Genomic DNA, 19,625 nt, shown 5'->3' with positions numbered 1-19,625 from the left:
CCTGGCCACTCCCCTTATGGAGACTCTGCCCTCCTTTCTTCATCTCACTTAAACGTTTGAGGGGAAGTACATGTAAAAATCATTACTGGCATAATATATTTTTATCAGGAAAAACAAATTATTTACATCCAGTATCCACTTTCACATCTGTTTCTTCGAACTATCCATCTCTGTGTCAAAGAATACTGTCTAAGCATATGCCATAATTTCCAAATGATAGAATTTTGTAGTGAAAGAATACCTTTTAGTATTCCATTTAATACGTGGAAGTATATTTTTTAGAGAGACGGAATGAATTGCAGAAAGATGTTTAAAATGAATAGTTTTGTGTTCGTATGAATAGTTAATCCATTTCTTCTGTGGCTCTCTAAATGAAAGTGCCCTGATTCGTTTTACTTTGAGTAAAATGTAAAGAAAGTAAGAAAAACCTTCTAAATATTGTTGCTTGAAATCACTACATTCAGAGTTAATGAATTATACCCCATTCTTAGAATAAAAACATTCTTGGTTTATTTAATAATGCAACACATCTCTTTGCTGCATGGCTATAGCATGGAAATAACAGACATAAAACGGAAAGATGAAATTGAGCTCCACCACTCGTCAAAATAATTCTACTAGTTTGTAAGCTTAAAGAACAGGCCGCACACTTTCTCTTGCTCCTCTTGTAGTACCTTGTGCTTGTTGAAGTGCTCTTTGTACAACTTTCATTTGCAGTTTAGCTCATTCTGTGGAACTGTTTCCCAGTACGCAATACAATGCCGGCCATGCAAACATCTACTAAGATGTGAGGAATAAATACTGCGCTTTCACATGTTATAATTATTATTATTAATATTTATAAAGTGCAAACTGTTACTCAAAAGACTTCTTGGCGCTAAAAATCAGATTTCCGATTTGAGGCACGTAAGGCTAACAACTAAAGATGCAACTGGCTTAAAAATATGGAAATTACATGATTACAAGTTTACATACTAACACTTTACTTCTTGTAGCAGGTTGAGACCAGCAAAGGAAAATACTGTTTAATAAAACAAACACTAAATAATCAATTTCTTAACACTACAATTCTTCCCAAATGTGTTTATCTCAACAATTTGAAAATTATTTTGAAACACAGTAAAAGTTGGCAGCGCATTTAACAGTTAAAACACTTGTCATAGATTGGGAACACTTCAAATATATATGACACATTTATGTAATATTTTTTGGGGTGTCCTTTATTTAGATATTTCTTAGCAGCGAAGATGACACCCATCATCTTTTTCTTATTCACCTCACCCATAGGAAAGTAGAGGTTTCTAAAGATTGCTTCTCCAGCAGCATGTCTACCGGAGAAGATGATGCATTATGTTAACTAGGTTAACACTCTAGTTCTTTATTAGAACCTTTGATCTTTAGAGGTAGTGTACTTCTATCCCTGTTTTGACTGCGATGAGACTTGTCTCCTTCAGTTGATATTGACTGAGTAGAATCCATTCAAATGTAGATTTAGGCAAAATACAACAGTTTGATTTACAATGCTTACTATCTATTTTGCCTGCAGATGGCCAATGACAGCACAGAAACTAGTGAAGCAGGCGAGGAAGAGGAAGACCACGAAGGGGACACCGAGAACAAGGAGCGCATTCCATTCATCCAATAGCAGCCACAAGGCTGGAGAGTGGGAAATTTGGCCACGAAGGCTGGATCAAGACTGAGGGACCTCGTCTGTGCATCAGTGATCAAATGCTGTAGTACAGTGTGTGTTGTATTTGTCTGCAGTCAGCTGAGCTGTGAACTGTTGACCGTTGTTGTCTATGATTCTCAAGTGCCATTCCCCTTTCAGTGCAGTATTATGAAATCCTGTCTGTGTCAACTGGACCCCAGAACCTGAATCCGTCATTTGTTTACTTGTTCCCTTTCCCTGGATTTGCTTCTTTACGATTTTCTATAGGTTAGACTGTACATGGATTCCTTCACTTACTTTGAGCATATTCCTCTTATTTATGACATTTGTCAGATGGTAGTACAATTCTAGCCAAATTCTTTGTCCGTGTACTGACTCTCTGTAAGAAATGAACATTGTATTTTGGGCTGTTTTAATTATTTCGGAAAATAGTGCTGTGTTCTAGCATTTCTTTTAAACAAACAATGTTCAATTGACACATGGAGGGTACAATTTGTATGCCAGGATACTAGTATTTAATCAATTGAACTTCCTGTTCTTATTTCTTTTAAATTACCTCATTTTCATTTCAAGGATGAACTGGTTCTAGGGAAATCAATGCTGGTGAATGATATCACCGTACCTACGTGTTCTTACAAGTGATCTCCGTGAAATGAATGAGGCATAATTTTGCACAGTGGTTTTGGGTGAATTTTCTCACTGCTACCTGCACCTTCAATTGATGCCTTACTTAACCTTCTCTCCAAGAAACGATATTCAAATAATCTCTGTGTTTTCTGGGGAACCTATTACAAATGTTTTTCCTTTTTCATCCAAACACCCTTGCTAATTAAGCTTTCTGATGAATTTCTGCTTTTACAAAATAATTTCTAAATTGCAGATTATAGCAGCTGACTTCCTACCCTGTATTTTGAGGCAACCATAATTTAATAAAGCAAACTATAGGACAGTAAAAACAGGTAACAAAAGAATTTGCAGAACACCTAAGATTCCCCCTGGAGAAGATATGCCAACATTCACAGTTTGGCGGGCTGGTTACTCTTCAGTAGAACATGCTGGGTTTTTTTTGTAGCTCATAAGCGCTAACTAAACAGCAAAGGGAACACATTACTGCCCAAAAGAATTCACAAGTGTCCTGTACTTCATAAAAAGTAATGATATGCAAGTGGTGTTTCTTTTATTTCTACATTGAGGAAATTGCTAAGCAGGCACTCAAATTATTTTTTCTTCACTTCATGATTTCTGTGTCAAATTTTACTCCAGCCGCTTCTTTGAAGGGTGCAAGCATATATGTCTTATTTTCTATAGGAGAGTACAGCTCCACTTGTCCAAGTCCTGAATATGCATCCTAGTGTTAATGTATGTGAGTACATGTGTGTGTGCTTGTGTTTGTGTGCACATGCTAGTGCTAGATTCGCATATTCAATAACAAGTAAGGCACATGTAACTTCACAGGGCATTTACAATTACCATTTGTTAGGTAAATGTACATGCAATGAAATTCAGTGGGGATTAGTAACGTAAGTGTTGGATTTTCTCAAAACCTGGCACACTTGGTAGGTCAACGAGCTCATTTCCAAGGTCATGCACATGTATGTTTGTGTGTATATCTCTGTGTGCTTGTTTCAGTGTGCATATACCATAGGTATGTTTTTGCATGTCTGTGCCAATCGACATCAGTGTGCGTTTGTTTGCATGTCTTTGAGTGCATGAGTCAGCATGTTTGTGTCTCTGGCTGTGTGTCCCTTTTCTTTAGGCTAGACTTTAGGTCCAGGTATCCCTCACTAAATAGTTGTGCCCCATTCTTACCTCTGCTATTTGATCTCAAAATCAGCGAATTCACCCTTTCATTTGGCTCTAACTACCTCCCTTTAATCTAGATGGGGTTGCCTGCGTTTCTGTTTTATAAATGATTGCATAAAAACTGAAATGAACTTTAGTTGGTGTTTATTGCTTCCCAAACAATGACACACATATCTCAGAGTGTAGGTTATGACATTATTACAACACTATAAATGTATTCAAAGTGTGGGTTACGTTGGTAATTACCGCTGCTTGGATATGCAGTATTAATTGTGACTGCAAAATGCAAACAATTGTTATTGTCCACAGTGTTATTTAAACGTTTGCTTTTTCTTGTCTCTGTTTGCATCTCAAAGCTGCTACACTTTCCTCCAAATCACAAATGCAAAACCTTGTTTGCTCTTGTAGTCGCTCCACTTTTCATATGTCAAAACCAATCAGCCACCGTTTTAAAGGGTTTAAATTGTCCTGATGTATATCACCTTCCTGGTGATCTTCAATAAGTCAATTTTACAGTCAGCTAACTTATTGTCTTGAGGCAGGCTATAAGACTTACCACAATTTAAAACATGTCTTTTACCATGTTTAAGAGACTTAGTGGAGAGATTAGTTATTTGCTGCTGAACATGTGCCTCACCTATTCTTTGCTAAATTCTAAGGATCTTTCCCACTTTTTTGCACTTCCTTTGTTAGGTGATGTAAATGACTCACCATCAGCTGTGCATTTGCCCTACGTTTTTGCTATATGTTTTCAAGTTCTTGTTATGAATGAGATAGAGACATTTCTCTGAAAACATGCACGTTTTCCTCTTCTGGTAATCCTTCAAGGATCTATGGATCTTGTGTTGTTTTCTTGAGGGAATCAGTGATCTTCTGATTGGGAAGTATAGGTTCTAGCATGTAACTCACCATGTTCTTTCATATATATCTCTATCTCAGAATTATTTTGAAGGTCAATATACACAGAGCCCAATTAATGTCCAAATGACTAATATTATTGTGCACATAATTCAGAAGGTTAATACTTTTTCAACATTTGTTTAGTTTCCTTCTCTTGAGTTTCTCAAAAGAAAGCAGCCATTTGTTTATATTAGTCTCTTAAGTACTGACAGGACTATCCTTTAGTGATTGTGCATTACTCTTTTTAATTGATCACAAGTTTCTACTGTAGGAGATTTAATAATTATGGCTAAACACACAATTATGAAGTACATTTACCTCCGAAGCTGGTAGCTAATAGCAATCGACTACTATATGTGTCTGGTTGTTTATACTTGTTTGTAGAGAAGTGCCAAGAACAACATCCATTTCATGTCTCCTTCTCCATTTGTTTTAAGGAATCTTCATTCCATCTACTAACATTGACAGGAAAGTCATAGGAGCTAGACAGTTGCCATTATCAACTAGTGCACACTCACATGGCTTCAAGCTGGGCCCGCTAGATGTACTGCTTTAACTCTGAGATTACTTTACCGGAGACGGTGCAGTTTCCTTGATAACAGTAACTGGTGAAAATCCACAGTCTCATCCCTACAATGATCACACAACAGTTGTGTCACATGTCAACTTAAAAAGTCCTCATCACTAGAGCACACTGGTCATGGATGAGGTAATGCCACCTGATTTTAAATATGTCCGGCATGTATTACAATACCAGATATATGTGCACTCCTTGGCTTATAATCTTGTAAACTTTATGTCACAATATTTTACATTTATCTAAATGTGCATCATAGTCACATATGCACAACTAACAAAGAAAGTAACATTCTATATCACACCAATGTAGACCGAAGCACTCACTTAATCAAGCTCAAGTTAAATCATTCCTAAGCATAACATGGTTTGGTCAGATTTAAAAAATTTAATTTTTTAGACACAATTACTTTTATCATTTATACACAGTAGTCCATAATTCCTGAGCATTGCACACATTTCCAAGGAAAAAGTGGAATGGAACACCTCTATATAAAATGTTGTATCCCCATCTCTCTTTTAGACAACAGCTCTCCTCCTTAAAAGGATGTCTCATCTAAGACCTATTTAAAATAATTACTTGAATTCAATTAGGATAACTATTGACCGATTTTGAACCACGCCAGAATGATTACATTTCTATAAAATTTTGTTTCGTAATGCAGTGTCTTAGGCCTCCCGAGCGGTGCACGACTATCACTCAGGCTAGTGGGGGATTTTGGGGGGGGGACAGAATGAGACAACACACAAAAACCCGGAGAGAGTCTATTATTGTGCCTAATTTATTACAAAAGCTGGGAGACCACAGTCTTTTATCAAGCAATTTTTAGCTAAGACATTTACATGTGTGATAAGGTGTGTGTTTTCTTCAAGACCAGGTAGTTCCTGAGGTACCCTTTTCAGACAGGTAAGCCTGATTCTAGGAAGGCAAGTAAACAACTGAGGAAAACCTATACTTGCCAAAAATGAATATAATAATTTGAAAGACATTTCCATAATCATGGCATTCAGTAACAAGAGGCATTCTGTCATTTCAATGAGGTGGGTTTTTCTTTTGGGAATGGTTGATTCAATAGGGTAGGTATTCAGGCTAGGTGGAAACAATTTGGTTGCATCATGATGTGAGTAGTTCTAGACTTCATCTTGGTAAGACAGGCATCTTTAAAAGCCAATTGAGAAGACCACTTAAACTGGGCATATTTTTTGTTAGCACCTCTAGATTTTAATTGTTATATAAAAGTGTCTTATTGATGAAAGTGGCACCCGATATGCGGGTCATGGATGATTGTCATTTTTGCAGACATTCCCTGTTGTGGAAGACAGATTCTGCTAGTAAGATTTTGGTTGTCTTTGAGGTATTGTATATGGATGGATAAGTCTGATCATTCTCACATTTACAAAAAATATCTTTCCTTGACAGTTGCTTTAAATGAAGTGACTTGCTTTCTATGACTACTGGGGGATTAGGGATTCCATGATGGTGTTTGTATCCAATAAATTATTTTTAAAAAGTAGTAAGCTCTTGGGAAATACCTGAGGTAATTTTATTATTTACATGCCCCTTCAGAGTTTCAGCAGTCAAAGCGTGTCTGAAAGAGTATTATTGCAGGATCGTATCATTAGACCTATAAGGTGCTAACCTGTGAACACATGGGAACATGTCAGAATTTAATACTGTGCCAAATGTGTTCTGAATGCCATGTCCGGTGTCTTCTAGAGTAACACTGGTGATGTGATCATTATAGTAATTTAGATTGACTAAATTGCTCCTTAGGTTAATGTAAGACACCTCCAGTTCTAGATGAGACTCTTGCCCTATTTTCAGGCTTCTGTATGCTAGAGGGCTCTTCTGGAAGTGTTATCTTCGGGGAAGCCCAGTTAGCCACATGTCTTGCTTATGTCAGATCAAATTTGTATTTCAAGAAATTGTGCCATTTATTGCACATCCAGATGATTAGACTCGGGCAAATGTTGGTCTCTTAAAGGCTGATATGGAATTCTGGCCAAAGAAAACAATCAGAAGCCATGTGCTTGCTACTCCTATGCCCTGTCCCTGTACTATTGGTGTGCAAATATTTGCTACTTGTCAGAGTGGCTGTTGAACCAAGATTCACTTTGAAGTGTTCCTTTGCACTTTCAGAACGGGATCAGTGGAGCACCCACCCATTTCTGTTCTTCTGCCTATTGGTAGTTTGCTTACAGATCCATATCTGGATCTGTAATTGCTCATAAGGGGTATGTCTGATCAAATAAATGTCTGATTTTATAGTGTTCTGATCTAATAAATAGGCATGGTCCTTCCTGATAGTTATTTGTGGCCCTGCAGCAGTTTCCACAGTAGCACTGTTTAGCAGGACATGGTGCAAAGAAACAAAACAAAAGAGAATATCCCACATTGCAAAAATATTGGATACATTGAGCTAGGTATATGATGACTGTTGGGTGAGGAACATAGGAGCAGGGACATTTAATCAGATGACATGTACTTAATTCCATTTTAACATGTGATTAGTTTATCCTAAACTAAGGATCACAAATGGAAAAAATGCATTCAGCATTAGCAAGGACTCTGTTTCTGAGATAGTGGAGTTATCTTTGAGGTGAAAGGCATGATGATTTATGTTTCAGGTTGGATATTTTCATGAGAGACATGCTAAATATGCTTGGGGAGGACTTGCTCCACACGTGTGTGGTATCCCAAGCTCAAGTGTGGAGGAGATCTCTCACAATTAGTGATTTTAAGATGATGGCTTTATTTATGCAGAGAGGATTAACATGTGTTTTGCTTTGCCTGCTTCATTATAGTCAAGACTATTTTAGAAGCTGAACTCTTTTTCCATCTTACTCAGGTTTCCTAACACACACCAGTGTCTGCAGATTTTCTGAAGGTAGCATTTTTGGCAGACTGAGACACATCAAGTATATCATTTTATAGAGCTATGTGTCAGTATATGAATGAGTGGTGCAGACAAATAAGTAGAGTCATATGCTTTCAGAGCACTTTAGCACTTTGTGGTATATCTTAAAGTCACATTGCAGTTCACAGTCTGCCTAATATCTTTGCTCTTCCTTTGGGTCTCCCGTCTCAGGAAAATGAATGATAGGATTAGTAATATGTAGAAGGGGATCACATAATGATTGGTCATGTTACTCCAGTTACCTCTCCTGCTGCCAACTATAGTAAATTATGTTAACATGGATTATTTTTTGATGACACATATTGATGTGTTGCTCACAATGCATAATCTAACTCCTTTAATCAGGCAAGCCCCCTAGTTCATTTCGTATGTCTGCCAGTGTGTTAAAAGGAACAGCGTTGTGGTTCAGAGAACAAGAGGAACACCAGTGGCCCAATTCAGAACAATTTGGTTGCACCTTACTTTTGTATAACTCTGCTTCACTCATTAAGTGATCTAGGAAAAACTAGGACTAACACAGGAGAACTCCTGAAATACATCATTAGTTGAAGAGAAAGTCACATCTTCCCATTGCAAAAAATCCTTATGAACCAGGCAATACATGCTGAGTGCTTGTTGTTTTCATTTGCTTTAGAGTGAAGAATTGGAAATGTATACATAGAGGGTGAGCTGGGAGTAGCAAGAAGTAGCAGCGGCTGCCATTTAATTGCCATTTGTTGCCACTATTACTCCCATTGCTGACCCTGTTCTGAGGGGTCATAAAGTTGCAGCAGGAAAAGTTTACTCTAGTCCAGAAATGTGTCGCATCATTAATCATTGGTTTAAACAATGAATTCCAGCCAGGTCTTTATGTTTATACGTATGTACATATGCACTATTTTTATAGCAAGATCCTGGCCAAAAGCAGCAGAACGCCATACAGGGTAAAAGGCTAGAAATAGTCATATATGGAGTGATTGGATAATAGTCACTTGACTTACATTAGTATTAATCACGAAGAAAAGCTTATTTCTATGTCCGTCTGTACAGAATCAAACTCATCCAAATTAAGATGGTCTTTCCACAAATAATGAATAATTAACCATTTTGCAAACATTTGGGCATGACTTGCATTTAATTGAATGCATCTTGGGTAGATGCCAGGTATAGGAATTTTGAATTTGCTATTTTCCTTGAGATTGGACAAAAATCTCCATTTTGAAAGTTTGAATGTTGGCATTGGACTATGGATATATGCAGCAATGTAGCCAAACATGTGTTTGACCTTATCCAAGTGTAATGTTGACTTGACTGTTAATGTTTGTGCTGTTTATCTGAGAAATCCTACAACTCCTATATATGTATTCAGTTAGCATAGTTTTGCACCCAGTGGATCATTGTTTTGAACATCTTACTCTTTGGGTTAAAATAGCGTTGCAGTTGAAATATGTAAAATAAGGACAAAGTTTAGCTGTGTGTTGTTTCTTCGACTAATGTTAAGTGTTCTCATCAATAATCAAGTTTTGAAATTGTGGTTAATTGCTGATACAAACAATATTTTTGCAGCTGGTAAATTAAAGACATCTGGAAACATTTGGTTCTTCCATATTAATTTACTTACCATAATTTAAGTAACCTTTTTTTTAAAAATCCATTTGAATTCACTAAAACATTGTACTGCTCGCAATAGGGCTTTATTTAAGAATTTGTAAGATCTAAGCATAAATAGGTTCTCACAGGCCGTATTTAGGAGAGTAAGACATTTGTTTAGTAATAACAGACATCATACATTTTAGCACAGATGATGCCAATATTAGACTGAGAATTTAATTTTTCTGATAGCTTTTATGACAGATGTCGTCTGCTCTTGCGGAAAAGAGGTATGGGCTCTCTAAACCCATCAATCAAAGCATAATTGACAGCTCACTTCTCAAAACATATTTTTGTATTAGTATTGGATTGGTTCAACAAGCTGTCAGTTTCTGACTTATATTTCAAAAGAAATGCAACAATTGTAGGAGCTGACTGAGATATAAATAATTTCTGGCAAAACAGAACAGGGCTATTTCCAAAGAACAATGAAATAGCGCAGTCTTATGCCATTGATCAAAAGATTAATCAAGCACTATTTTTGAGATTTTTCCTCTGAAATATTAGGCCAGGTTTTTAGCCTGTTTGAAAAAGATATGTGACCAGTGATTAAAATAACTTCAACAAGTGCAGTAGACACATTATTATATCAATAATAATGTAATCCCTAGTTGCCATCTTCCCACTGCTCAACCTTTAAACTTATGGAAATAATACCTCAATATGGACACATGTAATGTTTGTCCCGTGATGTGTGCATGCACTTTATTTGTCTTGCTTCAATTGTAGAAACGTGCATACTTGCTTTATATTTAATCCAAGCTTCCTCTTCCATCCCTCTGCCTTCCGTTTGTTTGCTTTGTGTATCAGCATGACAAATACATGTTGTCATATCTGTGGAAGCAATATGAAAACTGTTTGGCTTTTTTTCAGTGGTTAAAAATAGTGGCAACACGTTTTTGTTTACCCCGTGGCTAATTATAGACATGACAAAAACACACATCAGAGAGGATAATTGTTGTACCCACTCTATATTTGCTTCTGAATGAAAGAGTGTAATTTGTTGGCCAAAATTGAATTGTTGGTCATCAGATACTCATTATTGAACAAAGCACCATCCACAATTGAGACCGTTGCTAAATATAGCATTTGGCAGGCTGAAGAGTGTACACAATGATTTACTGTCTTATTCAGTTGTTTTTCTGCTACCATTGATTGTTTGACATGCTGCTGGGCTGGACATATACCATGTAGCACCAATTATAGTCAATGTTCCCCTATGGATAACTGGAGGGTTCCGTGTCCACAGGTCTCAAATCATCTCTTCCTTTAATATTTTAGTCCCAAGATCCCTTGATGGCTGGGCTGTCTTCTGGAATTGAGAATGCTTTATCAACAATTTGTTTATACATGCTCATTTCTGTACTGTGATTCAACTATACCAATGACACCCATCATCAAATATAATTTTATTACACAGAAACAAGTCAGATTACATTTCATACATTTTAAATGTTTCTTTGCGAGGCTTAAACAGTGCCAAAATAGATCATGCAAATCAATAATATTTATTCCTAAACTGGGTTATGTTGGGTGCTCGTTCTGTGTTTTTTCTAGCATTAAGAAAACACAACTGATTGTTTTTGATACTGGGGAAGGAACCTAAGCTATCACAATTATATTTTGCCTTCCTGAAAACAAAGCTTAATATTTCCTAGTGAACTAAATAACCACTTTCTCTATAGAACCAGAAACACAGTTTCACAAGTTAATGAGACACATATAATCACTGCTGTTCTATTCCCTTGGTACTTAGGAGCAGGGTCGGCTCCTCCGCTATGGCGGAGGAATTTTGCCCCATTGCTGCTACCCATCAGAGACATCAATTAAAAATAAAATGATAATAAAACCATTTTATTATCATTTTGTTTTTCACTGAGCCAGCCGAGTCACAGAGCAGGGCCATCCTGGGCTTCAGGGAAGAGGAGTGATGGGCACTCCTAAGTGCGCATGTCGGTTGGGCCAGCCATCTTTGGATGGCTAAACCAAAATGTGTATTTAGCATTTCTCCAACCCCAGCTGTGTTGCACAGCCGGTGGAGAACAGAAAAAGGCTCCCAGGCCCTGTCTGAGCACCAAACCAAGCAGCTCAGACCAATCCCAGTGCTTATCTCATGCTGAGTGATAGTATTCGCAGCATGGGAGCAGCATCAGGATCGGCATCTGGGAGCCTATGCAGTGTGCAATAGTCGAGGATCGGGAGAGGAACAAGGCAGTGGATGTAGCATAAGGTAGGTGATATTTTATACTTTTTAATGTTTTCCTTTGTGTTTTTTATTTTTCTGTTCCCCCCCAGATTGCCGCCCTACCATGTGGCATTGGGAGCAACTGCCACTGCCTAGGAGTTATCACAATCTCTTGTGAAAGCTGTAGGCTACTAAAGTAAATGCTCAGTTTTCTGAATGAATGCACATTTCAATAATTTCATGTCGCAAAGATGGTGGATAATGGGAACTTGGTATGATTAGGTGATCCCAAGCAGACCACAAGCTGCATGTATGGCCGCTTAGTTGAAGTATTCTTTATAAAAGGTATAATTTGCCATTTTCTATCAGAAGACACACATTTATATTACAAATTGCCTTAAGTAAACTGTAAAAGCCTCCCTGTAAATCACGCCCAAGTTAAGTGAACTGAAAAAATGTTTTATTGTGATGTTGCTTTAGTGCTTTTGTTAAATTGTGTCTAATTGCGAAATATGTTTACATGAAAAAATACCTAAATAAATGAATCATCAAAGCAGTTTAAATGGTTGGTGACTGATAAACTCATGTTTCTTGCAAACTGTTGTTTAATATAAGTGCATTTGTGAATATATAGCAGCTGACCTCAAAATTTAAGTTCAGTCTATCACATAACAAAAGTTCTGTACATCGAGTGATGTTCAGTAGCTAAGATTTCCGAATTGGAGCATAGCTTGCAATATAATACACCAGCTATCTACACGCTTATGTTGTTTCCCTTCTTAGAAACAGTCACCATGTGATTTGTCAGAAATGGTGTTTGCACGTACAGGACAATCAAACGCTACCCTCTTCCTTCAATATTTTGAAGAAATGTTTCTTGATGTCTTTTTTGTGTTGCCTCATTACATGTCTGTGCTACTTATAGTGCTGCTAACAATAATCATCTACTAGAATTACCTCAACATTAGTGCAATTGGATACAATATAAACATAGATGTAAAGAATTTGTAGAAAGCACTGGCTGCAGTTGTCCACACTAGTTCTTTAAGTCCCAAAGCTGGTCACAGTCAGTGGTAAGAAGGAACACAACAAGAAGGGGTTCATTTCTTCAGCGGTCAGCACTGGCAGTTCTTCTTATGGACCTGGAAACATTATTTCCATTCTGTAAGTTGCAACCCGTGGTGCATATGAAACATTTCCTGAGCTGGATACCTATACCTAAAGGCCCATCCAGACATGGCGTTGATGGAACTATTTCAGTCATTTTGTCTGTGACTCTGTAGTGAGATGTCCTCCCTCTGCCAGGAGTGTGGACATCACCATGCACATACGTCTCCCTTTCACTAGTAAACATTGGTGGGGCAAAAAGAATTGGTTGGAAAATGTGAATATTTAGTTCTAATTGAGAGGTGTTTGGGGAGGGATATTCAAATTGAACTACACATAAATATGTAAGACAATTTCAGCTAACAAAAGTCTACTTTCAATTCAGATTGTTTTGTGCACAGCTTTTTCCTTTTTTAAGCTTTTCTGTGTATCTATTTGGTGAGCTGGACGGTTCTTTCAACCTCTTGGTTTACAGGAAAAATTTGCCTTTACTGTGTGAGCTCCTTTATAGCAGAAGGAATCGAGGGGCATATTATCAAGACGGGTGATAAAATTATCGCCGCTTTAGCAGCAGAAAACTGCTGCTAAAACGGCGATAATAGGCTTGATAATATGCTCTATGGTATTCCAATTGAAGCTCAGGTTAGATGTCCTTCACATCTAACATGGGCTTCAATTTGTATTCCATAGAGCATATTATCAAGCACTTTATCGCCGTTTTAGCCGCAGTTTTCTGCCGCTAAAGTGGCGATAATTGTAACACCTGTCTTGATAATATGCCCCCCAGTTTTTAAGAGTGCAGGACATTGGGTTCCATGTACACCTTCTGAGACATTTATTATCTTCTTTACAGGATATTTTTTCAAGTAGAAAACTTTATAAAGAACTCTTAGGCCAATTGCTTTGAACATATGGATCTCATGAGTATCTAAGTAGTGATACTATTTCTAGAACCATAGATGACAGGTAAGCATCCTGATCATTGAATGCAAGTATCTCTATTGAAGGCCCTAACGTTCTTGGGGCAAATTGATTGTGACGAGTTAAAGCTTACTCTTGAAGTCTTGGAGAGTCCTGTGGGGTGGAGTTTTAAATTGCACAGACATCACTGACAAAACATATATTGTCCAGCAGTGTCATTTCATTGGAAAAGAGATATGATGTTATTATCAATAAGTTTATTTGTTGAGCAGCTTATGGGAGTAATCACATATTATTACCATGTACATAGATGTGAAAATAGTATATATGTACATGTAACTATAGGGTTACATTCTAAAAAATATTTTTTTAATATACGTTTATTAGGATTCCGTCTCGCAAAATTATTCACAAGGTCATAACTACAATCATTAATTCAGATCCACAATATCATTTGAAATTTCCAGAAGTCTCCATGAAAATCTTCTCAGTCTGATTAACAATTTTGTAAGAGTAACAGCTTTTTACAAAAAGGTATTTGAGGTACAAATGTCATCTTTCTACTGAGGAATTCAGAATCTGTTCATGGCTCTAGTATCTCGTTGTCTAATTGAGTATATGCCTGCGTTCCACTCCATTCAGGAAGTAAAAGAACGGCAGAGGAAAAGTCGACCTGGGACAGCACTAATGGCATATGAGTCACTGTACACTGAATTGAGATTTGTAATGAAAACCCACTTCAACAAGATCATCGACATGCTCCTCCCCTTCTGAAATGCAGGGCTCCACCATATTTACAAGAATAAGGTGCAGGCCTGCGTTTCCCTCTGCGCTGGCGCTAAGTTTAGCAGCTTATTGCCAAGACAGGCACTTTTGCATCATAGTGCAAGGGGTGTCTGTGTGCAGGGAAAGATTGCTTATGTACGGGAAGGTCCCCCGTCCTGCACATATACAATCTTGGCATGCCGTTTTGTAACTTCTTTGTGTGCTGCTTAATGCAGCACACACAGCAGTTGCAAAACTGTTTTTTTTTAAAATGATTGTTTATGTGGGGTCCATCCTGTACATAAACAATCCCTGGCCTTTTGCTGTTTTCATGTGTGCTGCACAAGGCAGGACACTTGAAAACAGCAATAACGAGGAGAAATTAAACAGTTCTCCTTGCTTAGCCAGGTTAAGACCAGGTTTTCCCTGGTCCTAATTCTAGCGCTGCCTTCTATTTACGTCTCCCTTTTAAAAAGGAGGCAGCGTCAGAAGCAATGGGTGTTGCGGTGGAACGTCCACAGCAACACCCATTGCCCTCCCATTTCACACTAAGCATAGATCGAAAGGGTGCCTTATTTACAAGGCAATGTTAAGCCACGTTAAGTAGTTTAACACTGCCTTGTAAATAAGGCAGAGCCCCTATCGCCACAGGAACGTCGAAAAAAGTGACTTTCCAGTGGCGATAGGGGCTTGTACATATGGTCCACATTGCCTGCTGCAAACACAAATTCTTGCAATCTTCTATACCTTGCTAAACACCTATACAACATGTCATGCACAAAACTGCCTCAATTTGCAAGCAGGGTGCCACTTATTTTTTAGCTATCCGATTCGCTAACGGAAGCCCTTTTTATTTTGGTACTCAGACCTATTTTCTGTCCTAATCCAACACTGACCTTTAGACGTTATATGCCAATTAGTTTTGCTTTACCAAATCAGTGGCATTATGCTTCCGATATGCTGCATTATACATAGTTAGTGCCGGTATAAATGAGTTTCTGGAAATATTAACTTGTTTGCTTCCTTAAATCAGTTACTACTTGTAACAAGCATTGGCAATGCCAATAGATCTGGTTTTAAAGGAGTATTGTATGGTGATAGGAAGCATGACAAGTAAATAGCATGGGAATAAACATGCATTTGTTTGGAAGCAAATAACTGTAGAATCATTTTGGTTTAGGTTCAAGCCAGAACAAAAGATCCATGTAGGTTATTGTTTGCCCTGCTCCTATCTATGCCGCTGCCTTCTCTAGTGATCTAAGACACCTTATTAGCATTACAATGTCATGTGTGTGCCCCTGAAAGTTCAGGCAACTGGATAAATAAACAAAATTACCACAGCTGTGGGATGGCTTGCGCCTTTTTGTGGAAGCACACAACGTTATCCCAATCAAAACATGTACTTCTGGCTCCCAACATATGGACGGAGCCAAAGGCCCTCTCTAGCAATGCTAACATAATTGTCTGGCGACAGCTGAGCTATCAAACAAGGCCACAAAAGTTTAATGATGTAGGTTGGATTTGATTTTATGCATTATCTTATTTCCATTTCTATTACTATTTCTATTGCTACGTTAACTTGAAATGTAAATTTTGGGAATAGACATGGAAGCAACATAATGTGCAAATTATTGAACATCTTTTTGGACCTTAATAGTTATGCCTAATATTTAAAAAGTCACTGGTGCAACTTTCAAAGAGAAATGTGGCTAGTTACGATAATCGAAGACAATAACAATCCACTCTAATTAATTGTATGCAGAAGGACTTAGTGGCTCCTTAGAGAATGTGATAATAAATTATTTTTCTGTTGCCAGGCAACATTGTACAACTGTCTACAGCCTCTGCTTCCCTTTGGCTGGTGATTCATGCTAAATGCTTCTGCAGTCACTTACTTTATCAACATTCAGAAGTTATTAACACAATCAGCACAGATTTAAAAGATCAAAATGTTCAACTTTTTTATAGTGATAGATTAGCAGGACAGAAGCTGGAACAAGTGTATTAAAGAAATACATATGGAAGCAAACCTATAATGTTAACTGAGTAAAATCCTAACAATACTTTTCTCACATGCATACAATTCAAGAGCGATACTCACTCAACCTGCCAAATAGACACTGACACAAATCAGAGCTTGGTGCAACACATCTTACATCTTTCACACTGTGAGCCTGATTCACAAAGGAAAACTTACACTTTTGTTTAAGTTTACGTTTGTACACTATTCACAAAGGCATTTTACTAGTAGCATCTTTATGACCGGGGGTCTCTGCACATAAAAAGATAGGAAAGACCCATATTTTTATGTGTGGAGACTCCTAAATATATAACTAGTAAAATACCTGCGTGAATAGCAACCAATTGTAAAATTACATAAAAGTGTAAGTTTACTTTGTGACTCAGGCCCACAGCATACACGATGCTAAAGAACTAAACCAAAACCCCGGCACAAACCTACTCATGCACTATGAAGAACAGAACAGGACATACCATCTCAAACAGACATTATCGATCATACAAACAATATACACTTTCCACTAGCCGAACCTATTAATCTAAATATTTCTAGGTGTAGTCTGACATCTTCCTGCCACAGCTTCACTATAGGCAACTTCCACTGATTCTTCCCATGCACTATGTGACCCCATCACTGGCTTTGCCTTTCTGTCACGGATCATTGCTCATGTTTCTTCAATGGCCTACTCTAAGATTCCAATGTCAAATGATGATCACTAACTTAATCTTTATCTAGTCTCCTTTCTTTCACATTTCCCAATGTTGCCTTCTTACATGCATCCAGACTCCAGAATTTACAACTCTCTATGCCTGACGAATGCCACCTGTGAAAAATTAGCTTATCGGTTGAGGGGGGTGAAATGCTACCCAAGCAGCAACCACAATCCCTGTCAGGGTGAACAATAACAAGTCACTAAATTAACCTGTGCTGTATACTCTGGCAGCTTGGCATAGGAGCAATCAAGCTTAACTTAGAGGTAATGTGTAAAGTATTTATGCGGCACACAAACACCAAAAGTAAACAAAACACAAAAAAACCAATACCAATTTACAAAAATACAGAAAAATTGAAATAAATTATTTGACACTAAAACAAAAACAATCCAATCAGTAGACCTGGAAAGTGGTGACTCCTCCCCCTCGCCCTACCCCTCCTTCTGGGCACCCGTAACCTGCTCTTGGCAGTGGTACCCCCAGAAAACTGAACTGTCAAGATGCCCTGTACAGCAGGTTTTCAAGCTTTCCTAAACACTGGGGGCAGCTCATTCCCCAGAATTCAGTCAATGGGCCATTTGGGAATAACTATGGGCCTCCTCTGGATCACCTCCCCACCCCACTCCAGGGATGCCAGAGCCATGGGGATGAAAAAGTCCTACCCCTGGACCTGGGTTACCCTATTCACCTGGCCAGTGTACTGCTATGGAGAAACCAGCTTTTTCATGATCATGGACTGGTTATCTCTGTTGTCCCTCAAAGCAGTGACAGAGGTCCCATTAACTTTCACCCGGTGGATGTGATGCCTTCCACCCTCAGGAATCACAAGTTCACTCTGAGTCTGTCTCCCAGCTAAGGGAGATCATGGCATGGTCGATAGCCTGCAACTGGGGGGCTCCTTCCCCCCGAGGCCACATTGACCACTCTGGTAGAATTGCCACCAGTGGGGGCTTTCTTAAGGCAGACAAAGTCCCCCTGCCATTGTTGTAACTCAGAACACTCAAACCAGCAGGGTTGGAAATGGGGTGACCTGGGCCACTGCCCACCAGAACCTCCCCTTTGTTTCTTAGTAGCGGTATGGGAACTCTTTCCCCTATCTTACTCTCATACTCTAGAACTTGTCTGGGTCGCTTTTGCCCTCACGGTCACTCTGCTGGGGAGAACCTAAACTACCCTTCTTGGGGTCACTCCTAGGTACCTTCTCGTTGACCCTGGTGCTGAATCAGCAGTCTGCCTCCATATCAAGCTCCCAGGGGTCAGTGAGCTTACTATCAACCAGGTGTTGGCACAGCTCTGTTACATAATTACTGAACGTGTGCTCTCTTTCAAACAGACTGAACAGCCCATTACTGTACAGTTCATTGTAATAAATTAGATCATTGCCCTTCACCAAACCATGCAGTGCCTTGTAAAAGAAATCCACAAAATCCACCCATGACTGCTGAGGCAGGTTTTGGTGGCCCCTAAACCTATGCCCGTACTTTTCTGGAGTAAGACCATACTTCCTGGTAAGGTTTTCCATCATGGGGGGAACCTCATCATGTTCTTCATTCCCAGGGCAAGTTGGGCATACCTTCCTTCATGAGGTATGTGGCTCGAGAGACTGACCCCCCATGATGCATCAACAAAGCAACTTTGTAGGCTTCAAACTACTTATCAATGCCATGATCCACAACAAAGTTAGGCAAATGGACATTCTTGTCTCCAGAGGGCACTGAGGTATGCTGCCACCATTGCTGCTGTGCTCTGCTGTCTTGGTCTCATTTATATCTGTGTAAGGTTCCTTTCATGAGCCACTCACTCTCTGGCCAGTTTCTTAGCCTCCATCTTGAATTAGGCAACAGGCCTTCTGAGGGAAAACTGCTTTTTGCTCCAGGAGGGCGTTCCAATTCAGGAGACAAGTTATCACCCATCCTGGTCTACACTCCAGGACCTGCACCCATGTTCTCCTCTTGACCCTCCATATCATCCTCCCTTTCCTGGTCCATTTTTGCTGCCATTGATTTATGAACATCCCCTCAGGCCCACAGAGCCTTCCGGAGCCTCAGCTTCCTGGTGGTCTTCTTGCCTGGAAGTCCACTCTCCTTACAAAACACTTTGAGCTCAACTACTGTGTAGTTATCCATGTTGGCAAGCTCAAACTCAAATCTTGCAGGTGTATCCACATGCATAGACAGTCAGGTAGAATGAGGGTAAATTTAGAAACAGCCAAAGAGCTAATTAAGGGGAATGTAAACAACAAAATTGTATTGAATTATTTATACTGGGATTTTTGGTTTACACAAATCACTGTTTGGCACTGCACAAACACAAGTACTGAATTTCACTGCTGAAGACCAATGAAGGAAATTGGGTTACTGGATGAGGGGGGTGAAAAAATGCTATTTAAGCAGCAGCCACAATTCTTGACAAGGTGAAA

At 38.7% G+C, this 19,625-nt stretch overlaps 1 protein-coding gene across 1 annotated transcript in view; it reads left to right on the top strand.

Moving 5' to 3' along the window:
- VAT1L (vesicle amine transport 1 like) overlaps positions 1 to 12,231 on the top strand; it is a 1,045,598-nt gene extending 1,033,367 nt beyond the window's left edge. Inside the window, exon 9 of the mRNA XM_078671542.1 lies at positions 1,547 to 12,231. Coding sequence (XP_078527668.1) covers positions 1,547 to 1,645 — 99 coding nt within the window. The 3' untranslated portion in view covers positions 1,646 to 12,231. The remainder of the gene's footprint in view (positions 1 to 1,546) is intronic.
- Positions 12,232 to 19,625: the final 7,394 nt, after the last annotated feature.

The sequence above is a fragment of the Lissotriton helveticus genome, chromosome 12 (assembly GCF_964261635.1).
Source record: "Lissotriton helveticus chromosome 12, aLisHel1.1, whole genome shotgun sequence".
Lineage (NCBI taxonomy): Eukaryota > Metazoa > Chordata > Amphibia > Caudata > Salamandridae > Lissotriton > Lissotriton helveticus.
This window is presented reverse-complemented; position numbering and strand designations above follow the sequence as displayed.